The sequence below is a fragment of the Crocodylus porosus genome, unplaced genomic scaffold (assembly GCF_001723895.1).
Source record: "Crocodylus porosus isolate Cpor-Errol unplaced genomic scaffold, CroPor_comp1, whole genome shotgun sequence".
In the NCBI taxonomy this organism is placed as follows: domain Eukaryota; kingdom Metazoa; phylum Chordata; order Crocodylia; family Crocodylidae; genus Crocodylus; species Crocodylus porosus.
In genome coordinates this window covers 22,939,553-22,953,157 of record NW_017728917.1, presented here as the reverse complement: position 1 = coordinate 22,953,157, position 13,605 = coordinate 22,939,553, and the positions used below count along the sequence as shown (strand labels likewise).

Below are 13,605 nucleotides of genomic sequence, written 5' to 3'. Positions count from 1 at the left end.
AGCATGCAAATAGTTCTGTTAAATGTGACTGCTAAAATGTTGTGACTCACCTGTTAAATTACTATGCCAATCTGGGATTTTAAAAAGAAGAGGTTAGAGCATCTTGAAATATCTATCACAAAAAAAGAAAGAAAGAAAAGACTGAGTTTCATATATTTCAATTCAAGATATTTGATTTGTTTTTACTCAGACACTTCCAAAATGAAAAGTAAAATATTTAAAACCTGGGTTAAATACTGCAAAACCATGATTTTGAAGCATGTGTTGAATTTGCTGTATCCCAGAAAAATGCAGAGGGAGAGGGGTAGTGGAGGACCTGATGCATATTTTTAAAAAAATGCTTTATACTGCTTACTCCTGGGGCTCCAGGAAGCCACAATTAGTTTCTCATTGATAAACTGAAAGTGTACAGTTTTCCTGTCCTATTTACAGTTTATAACAGTCAGGTGGTGAATAGAGATTTGTGCTGCAGTTAGGTATGTCTGTCAATTACAATTTGAAAAATCTTACATGATCTATCAGTATTACTCCTTCAGCATTAGCCTGGGAAATAGTAGCCCCTAGAGGTTAAATATTTAAGTATCATTTGCAGAACTTCCCTTTTTTTAACCTAAGTGATAACCCCTACATTGGATCACGTTTGTTCTACTTGAAAAGAACATTTCCTGACAGGGTAATGGAATGTTTTAAAATACTACCGTTGAGACGCAGTATCTTGCTTTATAATCTCTTAGATACAGCTCACTGCTTTCCTCTAGTTTTTTTGACATGATACCCATATGTCTGAAATAACATTATCTTCATATAAAGACTTCAGTTAAGGTACAAATGCTATCTGCTTTACCTTTTCATTAAATCAGTTGCTTCTCTTCAGCCTTATAATGCCTTCTTTGCTGCAGTAAAATGGATAATGACTGAACTTGTCCTGTAAGTAAATTTTGTCAAAAATTTAAAGAATATTTGTATTTTTGTTCTCATTCTCATCATTTGTTATTATAAATTCAGTAACTTTTTTATTTTAAAATCACTATCATAATGTTAGAATCTGAGAAAATATTTAAAATATGAGTACATAATTGTAATTTCTATTAAGTTATTCATGGTCATCGCTTATATCCTTATGCCTTTGCTTAGTCATCTAATAGCTTGGATGTGCAAACCAAATTTATTATTGTGGTCACTGTTAAATTTAACATGAATGTCTGGCTGTTCTTAATGCTGCTTGGGTGGGCTCTTGTCAACAGTACAACTGTCTTAGCCATCCGTTGTGTTATTTTGTGACTTTGTATTTTCTATCTTGAACCCTTTAAAGCTTATGCTATATCAAATTATGCCTCTTATGTGTTATTTAACTGTTGACTTTGTCTAATCCCCGCATTGTTTTACATTAATACAGATGATGCATTAGTGAACATGGCTTTTGAAAGATATTAGACTTGTTTTCTAAGAAAGCACAGGGAAATATTAAATATAATCTCATATAATTACAAACTGCATTTGGTGCTATTATGATATGTGTTTTACTGTTGTACTTTCAGACAGCAGTGTTGAAGCTACAAATGGAATTTCTCTTCAGAAACAGAAAGCAATCTTTTCTCTAAACTATTTGGTTTTAATGTCAAATGTTATGAATGTCCATAAAAGACAGTTGCAAATAAGATTTAAGAAGTTGGTAACGGATGGCAGTTACCAGTATACAGAGCTGAACCTTAAATGCGTTATTATATCTAGTTAGATAGATAGATAGATATATCTCTATATATAGATATCTATATATATATTGGGGGGGGGGAATTCATGTTAAAATTATGTTTTGTTGCTGATTGTAATGACATCAAAAGCTGCAAGATCTCCATGTGTAACCCTCTGGGTTTGCACATTTTGCAATCTCAAGGAAAATTGTTGATGCTGGGTTCATGTTCATTACATTTACAAAAGAATCTGATTAATTTCAGTTGACTTTTAATAATAAGGCCACAGCATATATTCACGGGAAAATACATTATACACATACAGATATTTAAAATTGGTTAGCCACTGGTTAAGTAAATTTGTGTAGTCACTACAAGTAAAATAATATTCTACTGTTCAGGATCCTGGAAGGATCATAAGAAAGTATTTTATGTGTACTTCTGTACCATGGCCAGGAAAGTTATAACCACATGGCTTTTTACAAGAGAATCAAAATATACTGTATAATGAAGAATAACTATAAATAATGGTCAGCTGTAAAATTGCTGTGGGCCACCATGCACTGGGAATTATATGAGCTTTTCATGATAGAGCTTTTGATTATTAAATGGTACAGCTACAATATCTTCATAGATATCAGAAAAACTTTTCATTATTAGACTAGAGAAATATATATAAATAGATATATCTGTGTCTGTGTGTGTGTATGTGTGTAGTGAAAGATAATAACCCAGGAGTTAGGCTAGCAGCATGAACTTCAAGTTTTTGTTTGTTTTTATTTGAAATAAGTTGAATGGTATCATGCTACTGACAATTTAGAAATTTGAAAATGCTCTGTGATGTAACAGGAGATATTTGATAATTTGTTTAGATTCCTGGTGGAATTTAATCTATGCAGTTGGTGGCATTCAGATCTAACAGCAAAAGGTAGGTGTAAATTATGCTGATGGCCCAAAGAAAATAATGTCTATATTTAACTGAACTTTATACAAGCATTAATTTTAAAAGAATTTTAGATACAAAACTGAGATGGCTCATAGTAACTTTTTGCCTGTTGTTTCAATATTTTCAGTTATTAACAAAATAAGTTGTATATATAAGTTGTATAAGTGTGTGTGTGTTCATGTGCATTTTTAGTACTGCAATAGAGATAGCACATTAATATAAAGCAAAATTAAAAATACATGGTACAAATACATAATAGAAAAGATGATTCAACAAAAGGAAGGACTTCCATCGATGTTTGATAGAGAAAACAGGTAAATAGAGAATAAAAGGAATGATTCCAAATCTTTTATTTTTTCCCTACATCCCAGACTATCCTTTCTGACTGAAACATTACTGTCACATTTTATTCTGTTTATAACATACGTTTTATAGAGCTTGTAGAAGATTTTTCTATGGAAAATGTTATGTCTAGAGCAAAATTTTTCACAGAAACATATCAATCTGAGCATAAGTTTATCTCAAAACAAGCAAAGAATGCACCTTTAGGTGGTAAATTTAAATCTTTTTTGCTTTGAAATTACTGTTCACTTCACGTAATGAATGAATTTACTTGATGTAATGAATTCTAAGATAATATACAATTTGAAAATTGAAATCAAAATGAAATGGTTTGATTTCATTTAAATGAAAACAAATTTTACATTTAATTTCATAGACAGCTCTTTTTTAAAATTCAGTTCAGTTCAGAATGAAAATAGATTTCAAAATTACCCACAGGAGGGAAAGTCTGTTTCAACCAAATTAAACATCCTATCATACTTCATAATTAATTCAAAAGCAATAGGGTGGGTTGCAACAACAGTGCTTTTGAATTGCTTATTAGAGTACAAATCTTTTCAAACACTTGCTGTTTTCCAATGTAACCATTTAAAGTTCAGTTCCTGTCAAAGGTCCGGTTGTGCACACAGCACAACTTTGGAACTGGGGCTAAAAAGGTAACTTTAAAATTCATGTCACCTTTGTGTAGCCTTCATCTTGCATTAGTATGCCAGACCAATATCCTGGCAAAAAGTAGAACACATGAGATTCAGCAGGGCATGCAAATGCCCTCTGCAGAGGAGCCTACCAGAATGAGTCATTTGCCTCAAGATTGCAGTGAATTGCAGTTCAGCATCTGGATCTAAGGCTAGGGAATGTTACAACTATTGCAAACACCATAAATCAAGATAAGAATGGGAAGTGGGCACTTACAGATGAATATTGGATAACATGACTTCTAGGAATGTAGTTGTATCTGAAGTACTTTATTTTCAAGAAATGGAGACCTTTAATTACAATGTAGGATTACAAGGTCAGATCTTAAGTTGCCCCAGTGATGATCCCCATTCAGGTTGGGGGCATAAAACATATATGTGGCTTTATGTGGGCACTGTTTTGTCTTTTGGGCAGCTCATAGTCATGGCTAGCATGTCCCCTAATAGCTCTTTCTGGAAGCCAAGGATACCAAATCACAAATAAAATGTGCTCCTGTGCTGATGTCCTTAAGGGAGGGTAATATATGGCTGTTGGGTTACCCACAGGAAATGTGGTATTCACTTACACAAAAGGAATCCCCAGGTAAGCCACTGTATCTTCTTTACAGCTGCTTTATGCTATGGAGCAGCTCAAGGACCTGGCTGAAGATTTGACTTGCAATGTTCTTTCAAATGCATGATCAACTTGCCAATGCATCTTGCACCTTGGTGTGCCTTGTGTTTATTACCATGGGATGTAATGAGTCCTGAGGTGACCCACCCCAATCATTTGTCTGGAAAAAATCTTTTATGTTCAGCATCATTCTTTGATGAATGGTAATAAATATCTGCCTGGGATCATAGTTATATTTTAATGACCAAGCACATCAGTCTTATTAATTTACAACCACCTTTTTTTTCCTTGAAGCCAAAAAAATTACCATAACTTCACTAGATAGAGACTATGTGATTGAGGGAAGTTCCTTCATGTTGTAACTCAAAATGGAGCATGTAATTATATATATCACCCATTCCATTTCCTTAATGGATAAAACTATAAAGAGTACCCCCTAATTCAACTCATTGGAGATGTATCATTTTGATGCAGCTCACTTATTTAATTTAAATTTGGTGGCATAGCCATCTAGAAAGCAGTTTGCACTAGCAAAGCCAAAAGAAAAATGGGGTATTCAAAGGGCAAGTGTCCAGGTATGTTCTTCAAATTCTTAGGTACAGCTCCCAACAGTGCTACCCTTACTAAATTAAAATAAAGTAACTCCCCCAGGAATGTCAGATTTCTTTACTTTCCTTAGCAATGCCTGATGGCTCAAGAGAGATTTTCATTCTCTTTGAGGGCAAAATTCCTTCCTGGTCAGGGCAAGCATAGGAGAAGTTCACATTGTTGCTGATACTAAATCTTACCAAATACTTGGCAACTTCTGAACCCCATGCTAAGAAATTTTTTCTGTCCATATACAACATAACCTCTGTCACACACTGCAGAAGGGCAATAAATGGTTTTCGAAACTTTGGGCTCTACAGTGATTAATTAAAATATACATTGGGGTATAGAAAAATCTGGTCCATTCAGAAGCTTTGTTACTAAGGCCATGTGTAGATACAAATGAAGGTAAATCCCGAAACAGAAACCACACTTAGGTAAAAGGTGTTCACTGTCCCCAGAAAGTTCAGAAGTGTATGTCCTAGAGTCTGTTTGAACTACAGACCCAGCTTTAGAACATTCTCCTATTGATCTTTAGAAGGCTTATAATTTGCTTTAAGATAAACTGCCTTCAGTAGCAAAACCCTGGAGTTCAATGTGATTTGTTTTTGTCATAGCTGGTGACTGATTTTCCTACCTAAAAATTAGATGGGTAGGTCTAAAGATGCTTATGTATGCATATACCTGTAGTGGATAAAGCACTAGGGCCAGAATCAGAACACCTGAATTCTGTTCCCAGCTCTATCACTGGCCTGTGGTTTGACCTTCAGTGAGTCATTCTACTTCTCTGTGCCTCAGTTTCCCAATCTGTTAAATGGTAATAGGGATAATTAACTTCCCCCATAAAGCAGTTTAAGTGAACTATGGATTTAAAATGCTATGAAAAGCTACTCAGTATGCTTGGGAAGGAAAGAAGTAAATATGATACAGGCACCAAGAAAATGAGAACCACTTCTGACCAAGGTAATATTTTGGCCCCCTAAATATATTGTTCTTTGCGAGTCCTGAGATCCTGCAAAGTTTCCCACCTCATCATCCACAGAAATGATTTTTGACTACAATAAGATATACCTTAATTAAGGTACCTTCATTAGAAAATGAATTTAAATACTATTTTTAATGAGAAGTTAAATAATAAATATATGCACTTGAAATGGAAAAACAATGCATGTCTGCCTGTGGCGTGGGAAGAAAATGTGAACAAATGCAAGCAAGGTTGGCTAAGGCTAAATTGTGAATAAGTAAGTACTTCAATGTTAATGTCTTACAAATTGACATATGACAGATAGAAGGGGTGTTCTTAATTAAAAAATAAAGCATTATGCACTGCCTGTGAAACATCACAGGGTGGCAGAAGTTGAGTAACATTTTCATTCAGTGAAAGTTGTTTAATACAATATCTCTCACAATGTTCAGAATTTGGTGTGCTGTTCTTCCCAAGATAATATCAAGATTTTTTTGTCTATGCCTGTAGCCCAGAGACAGAAACAAACCCTAGAGCCCTGTGATACTGAATACCCAGCTTTTGTTTCTGAGCGCACTATAAAGGAGACCACGGGGAACATTGCTTGTGATGACTGTTTCAAGTAAGCCCTTTCTATTTTTTATACGTCTGTAGCAAACCAGTTGAATTGTTGAATGACATGCAGCTCTAGCTGTTACATTGTGTCTTGGATAACTTTCACCTCTGGATGTTGTTTGTTTTGTTACTACGGGGTTCATTTAAAGGTTTAATATTCCTAAAACAGTGCATATTGTTCTATACCCAAAAACACTGATTAAGTTCAGGCTGCTGCTAACTGACATATCAGACTTGTACAGAATTTTGAAATGAATCAAGAGATTAATGTAAATCTTGAGATTTCTCTACAGCTGAAAGGTTAGTTAGCTGTCCTCCCACTGGCTTTTGAAATAGAGATATCTGCTTGGTCTGTTTCTCTCTCTAATTTTGTCCTCAGATTAAAGTCCTTAGGCTGAAATGAATGGGAGCAGAATAATGATATTCTTCAAAGCATTAATGTGTTAGTGCTGGAAAGCAGTGTTCACCAGCAAGTGTGTTATCGTTTGGTCAGTTGTACCACACTACAAGTAAAGTAGTGCCTCAGAATATTAAAAGAAAAATGTTCAAAGAGAATGAATTCATCCCAGCTCGCCTTCCTATCCCAACCCACCCCGCTTAAAAAAAAAAAAAAAAAAAAAAAAAAGTAATATGCCTGTTCTTTGCTTTTACTCTCTAAATCAATGTAAAGTGACATTGCTTATGACAGGGACAGTACATTGTAAGTAGAACATCGCTCTATTTTTAAACATCAATGGCAGCAATCCCTTGATTTGAGGATGATCTCTATGATGGCTTATTGACGGGTCTTGAAACATGCATAATTTATTCAAATAATCACTATACACTTGTACTTCATTACACCTTCGGTTTTTTAATTGAACTTTCTCCGCGATCAGTGATCATTGTCCCCAAACATATGAACATTTGCAAAAGAATCCTTTCTAACACTGGACAGCCACAAAAAAATCAAAGGAAATCTTTGATTTATCTGGTTCAAAGAAAAGTTGCTACAGCTCTGCTCTTCCATTTGGAGCCTCTATACTGTTAGCTACCAAGGGTAAAATCCTGCTCCATTGAGAACAGTTGGAGCTTTGCAGTTTTCTGTGAAATTTTTCATTTTTTTTGCTTTGTAATAAACCAACCACCTTTTTAAAAAGCAGATACAATAAAGTACATCACTGAAATCCATTTTATCAATATGAACTGACTGTTATCACAAGAGACAAACTTTTGAGTATAGATCTTGTATCCTTATGGCAAAGGGTGAAGCACATCATGCAAGGAAGTCACTGTTGTGTTGAAGCTAGTGGGTCACATGTCAAAAGTATTCAGTTTGCACATTTATTGCCACACTTACTGCAGGAGTTCAGAAGGATACTGTGCTGGGAAAATACACTTTAACCTACTTAAGTGACCAATTAGTAATTTGTCAGTAGCCTAACTAATTTTTATAAAGTGGAACAGATTGCATCATTATGCACATTTATTGTGAAGGTGTGACCTATGGTAATTGCAGGTCTGAACATTGAATATTCTATATTTATTATGGTACAGATGACTAGGATCAAAATGAATTAGGACATACTGGTACTTTCAGTCTTTTGGCTGCAGCTTCATTTTAAAGACAGTAACTGCCAATTGCCATTTTGTAAAGTTCAGTGGGAATGCATTTTGGTCATAGCATTGCTATGGCAACACAGAGATAAAAAGCACTGGAAATTAATTTTGACTTCTAATTAATATTTAATTATAAGAAAATGTTTGCATTTGTGTATGAGTAATTATTTTCATATGGCTTTGGGGGAGAGAAATAGCAACTGTACATTGTAAACTAATGCTAGGGAACACTTTTAGTTCAACAATATCTCTTATAGATTGGAAAATACAAATTCAAGAAAATCATGCCATTACATTTCAACTTGACATATCAAACACAATTTATCATTACACTGATATGGTTATACTCAGTGCCAGCTATGTAGAAATAAAGCAACCTTATTTTATTGTCGATGCTTAAATAATTAGAGAACTCACATAACAAATTAGCATCTTATTTTTTGAACAGTCTGAAAAAGACCTGATTTTATTAAAAAGTGATTAATAGTACTAGTTTTCCCCAAATGAATGCAGATTTAAGGCTGAGCTTTTAGGTAATTTCAGGTCAAAGGAAATAACTTTCAAAAATAACATAATTCTGCAACTCTTGGACAGCAGAGAGTTGGAAACTGAGTTTAGTGAAAATTATAGTATTTTAAAAATAATGCGCTAAGATCTTTTTCATAGAAAAACATTTTGTGTTCCACAGTGGAACAAAAAAACTGATCTCAAGGCACCCATTACTTTTCTCCACAAGCAATGGCAAACCATAAAGAAATAATTCTGAAGAACTGATAGATTCTCATGGGAACACTCTTCATTATGCCGTTTACCCACTGACTGTCATTAACTATCTACAGATTGTATTTAAGATTGCAGACTGCACTGGTTTCCAAATATTTTGTTATAACTTGGGAAACTTTCCTGCAAAACTACTCAGATATTTGACCCAAAGTCCTTTGTAGACCCACATCTCATGACCCAGTTTTCAGCTTCGCAGCTTCACTACTAGTAAATATTTTTATGAGCAAGCGTATTGCTCAATGCTCATAATTTAAGAAAGATGAACTCAATTGATCCAAATATGAGAGTCCTATCCTGGAAGATGAGTACCCTTAACAGTTACCTTCTTTAGTGGGAGGTTAGGGTACTTTGCATTGCATTATGGAGCACTAAGGAATTGATCCAGATTCTAGAGAGTCTTTCCATTGATTCAAGAGTGTGTTGCGCTTACCATTAATTGAGTATGATATTCACTGAAAGAAGATACAGGTAGAGATGAATGACTATGGAACAAAGGTTTTTACAAATATTCAAGCTGAATTTTTATCTCAAACACACTCCAGTAGCATTCAGTCTTCCATTATTTGTTTTTAAGAACATGCAAGAAAAATTTAAATAGGAAGAGTAGTTTGCTTAGTCTAGTCCAAAGCAAATAATTAAAAATTAACAGTTGGTTTGCATAATATTTTCAAATACTTTGAGTATGGCAAAAATGTTTGGTGAGAAATAAATCACAAAGAGCATAAAGGGCTCTATAAAGTAAATTAGTACTTCCCTTAAAAGCAGTTCACTTCGCATTTGTTGAAATCTAGCCCATTTAAATCAAGGGAAAGACACCTATTGATTTTAACTAGGCTTTGGAGCAGGCACTAAGCATGTGCAGCCGTCTATAGTTTCTTCTGTTTGTGTAATGTAATCTCTTTCACTTACTTTAAAGAAATAAATAGTACCTCAGGACAATTTGCAGTGTTTAAAAATGATTTTCAAAAATATAGGTTTTATTAAGAAAGCAGGAGCCTAAAAGAAAATATGAATTAACATAAGAATGTCATTTGGGTCAGGGTTTGGATGCTTCAACCAATAATTTGTTGTCATCCAATACCCTACTGATTATTAAATTAATCTGTTGTTTAAACAGCAATCAAAAACAAGTCAGCCCATATTTTCTGGGTATTTGAGACTGTCAACAAGAGCACAAAACTGAAGATTTTTTAAAATATAAAATGTGTTCATATTTTCCAGTAAGTAATTCCTTTCTTGTACTTAAAAAAAAAAAAAAAAAAAAGAAAAGAAAAGAAAAGGAAAAAAAAAAGGTGGTGTGTGTGTGTGTGGGGGGTTGTTGCATTTTAAACTCAGATGGCAGTTTGTTAAATGTTCCATGGAATAAGAAGCAGCTGCAGTACTGGAAATAGACAATTGCTTAAAAGAAATACTGGAATATCAATTGTTAGCAGTGCTTCCTACTCAGCCAGTACTGCATAATCCCCACAAAACCTTGTAAGGAATACTAGGCTCCTTGGAGTTATATTTTTAATTAAACATCCAATTGAAGTCCTTGCTTAAATAAGTATCTACAACCCTATCACAAATACGTGGCATATTCCAATACGTTAGCCAAATTTTAATGCAGATAATTCTTTCAACCAAATTCCTCATTACTTTCAAGTGCCATAGTACAACTTTTTTTTTGTCCTCCTTTGCCTACATTGGGAGCGGTATTATGAGGTTTAATTAATACTACCACAAAGTGCTGGGAACTACCTGGATGAAACTTGGAAGTGCAAAGAATTTATTCCTATAAATTAGCAGGGAAAGTAGCCTGTAGCATGCTGGATTTCAATGAACAAAACTCTATGAAACTTTCCAATGTATTCCAACTGGTAAAATGTTTCTCCTGCATGGTAGCTATTTTTCCTACAGTTATAAGCTTCATTCTACCTTAAAACCCTGTTATTTTTGTTAGTTTCACTTTGATGTATATTATTAATTTTGGCATTAATTCAAGGACATATGAATGTGGAAAATACCTATTCTGGTTAGCGTGACAACTCACTTCCTTAAATTTCAGGTAATACAATTATGCTTTGAAAATGTCAAGGAGCTATTTGAATTCATATTTGACAGATTTGAATGTTCAATTGTAGCAACTGTGTGTGCAAATCAGACGGTAACTGCATGCGTGCAAATTTGAAAAAAAAAGGCCTCACATTACATTGTCAGGGTACAGCGATGACATGGTAGATACAGCTACAACTCTAGGGCATGATTGTTTAAGACCTGACCTGCCCCCATTGCTTTAAGTAAAAAACTTGAATATGTTTTTTATTTAAGCCGGTTTGGATCCAAGTAACTAAGTGTACAGTAGCAAAATCCTAAAGAAATTGTTTCATTCCTTACATGTTTTCTTGTGAACAGTCATAAAATATAAATAAAAAGAAATGTAAATAGAAATAAGCTTTTTTCCCATCAGAACCCATTTAAATATGTTCTACTGATGCCTGTTATGAAGGCACCCTAAGAAGGTGCTAGACACCAAAAAACATAAGCATGTGCTTAAGTGTTTTCTTAAAGAAAGACACTTATGAATTAAGGACCACAGCTCGTGTTTTAAGAAACTTAGGTTTTCCTATTTATACTGAGCTGGTCACAACTATGATTGATATTGATCAGAATTGTCTGTGTTGATCAAGGGTTGTCTTACATATTATATGTGTAGCTTGCCTGAAATCAGAATATGCTTACCCGTTCTTTGATAGTAGCGTACACCAATAAATTCCACATATAAATGGGGAAAAGTAAATCCTCAAGAGTATTGTCTTTCTTGTTTTACAGCCCAGTGTTTAGGTTCTTGTTTTGCCAAGAAATAGCTGGATGGTGCTGTAGTTAATTTCGTAATGTCATCTAGCCTGGCACAGAGCTTTGTAATGGCAAGTTTAAGATTTGTCCACAAAATTGCTTATTCAGTAGTGATCAGAAATAAATGACAACATAAGTTAGGTGCAGAGTTTGTCTGGCAGGACTATGTTAGTGTTAGGAATGGTACAATCTGTAGACCTTAAAACTGTAATGTATTTTAAAACTCACTTTTTATATGTACCATTATTTGCTGAAGTGTTTCTGCATTTGTTGCTCAGCGGAGACTTGCCAAACTGCTCTATACTTGATCTTGTTTAAAAGTGTAAATAAATACACAGTTCAATTTACCATGAAATGAAATAAATCATTTGCCTTTTCAGATGCAGTTAGTTTATTTCTGAACAAATCAGCTTGCCACATAAAACAAGCAAAACACCAGTGGACAGTTTCTTCCCACTTGAAGCTCCTCATGCATATATCAGGATTTCCGTGGGGATTTCCAGGAGTGGGGATGGGCAGTAAATTGCAATCAAACTATTAGAAGTAGTTTTGTTTTCCATTTGTTCTACTACATCTGTCTTATACGACCATGAGGGAAAGCCGCTTTTCCTTATATTTGGCTATAGTTGATGTTATTGCATTTTTTTCATGTAGTTGCTTGTTTCAGCAGTCATACCAAGTACACTTATGCACAAATGGTTTTGACTGGTGCTCAAATTGAGCAGTGGTAGATCATCACTCCTTTTCTCATAGCAAGGGGTAGAAGAGTTGAAACAGGGACTGATCCCTGGATAGGTTAACCATCCTCAAGTCTCATTGGCTTGATTGGGCATTGAGGCCATTACAGGCATTTTTCAGACTTCAGTCATTGGAAAGAATCCAAAGGCCAAGTTCTCATTCACATTAAAACTCCTTTACACTGACCTGGCAACCAAATCAACATAACTTGACCAAAGTATAAATAAGAATCTGACTCCAGGCCCTTTTAAAGTTCTCGAATAAATTGCTAGTGGATTTAATGCATGCTTACTATTTTTTAAATATTAAAATAGAAACAGTAATACTTGAATTAGGGTGATCCTGAAGAAGGAGCAGAAAAATACATTTCTGATATAACTGGCAATTATCTTTCTAAACTAGAACTAATTACTTAGGCTTATATTATGTGGACATCTTTTTTATAATTTCATTAAATATTAATTCTATGAACACTAAGAAATGAAAGCTTTATGTAAGTAATTGTATGAATTGGTTAAATGGAAAGATAATATATATTTTGTTCTTTTGGATTAATGGAACAACAGACTTTTTTTTTCTTCCTTAAAACACTTTAAAAAAGCCAGCTGATTGGAAATTACCTCTGGGAGGAAAGTTCTGTGGCGGCAGAAGCTAAGGAAGAGATAAGAATGCTATCTTGTGGTAGCACAGTTTTCAGTCATAAATGGCATATTTTGTCATTGCTCATACAGAACCTCAGAGACATCAGTGTGTGTTTTGTGCATGCAGGAACAGCAAGATTGGTGGTTGTTAAGGTAGCCCAAAATGAAACCTCCAGCTGATCTCATACAAAAACATTTTCTGCTTCTTTCTTTGTAAACTGTATCAAATTATCCAATCAAAACCACAAAAACTGTTTATTAAAAGCTATGTGCTGACTGTAGAATCCTATATTAAGTATTACTTAAGCTTCCTTCCGTTGCACGGTGAAATAACTTCCTCTTCATTCCGAAGGCAATGGTGATTATAATGTTTGTTAGGCAAGTAGATTTTAAAATCACTGTGTGGGTAATTTTATCTTTACCCTTTGATAACGTTACATTTTGAATGGCTAGTACAGGAAATGTTGTAAATTACTGTTTTCATTTAAAAACATGGCACTGTGAAATAAAAGGGTAGCAGGTATATAAATTACCAGAAAAGTATCTACCTACCAG

The 13,605-nt window shown here is 34.3% G+C and overlaps 1 protein-coding gene across 1 annotated transcript in view; it reads left to right on the top strand.

The window, feature by feature from the left end:
- CACNA2D3 (calcium voltage-gated channel auxiliary subunit alpha2delta 3) overlaps positions 1-13,605 on the top strand; it is a gene marked incomplete at its 5' end in the record, with an annotated part of 852,337 nt that overhangs the window by 819,504 nt on the left and 19,228 nt on the right. The window contains 3 exons of the mRNA XM_019537014.1: positions 875-927; positions 2,564-2,619; positions 6,350-6,461. Coding sequence (XP_019392559.1) covers positions 875-927; positions 2,564-2,619; positions 6,350-6,461 — 221 coding nt within the window. The remainder of the gene's footprint in view (positions 1-874; positions 928-2,563; positions 2,620-6,349; positions 6,462-13,605) is intronic.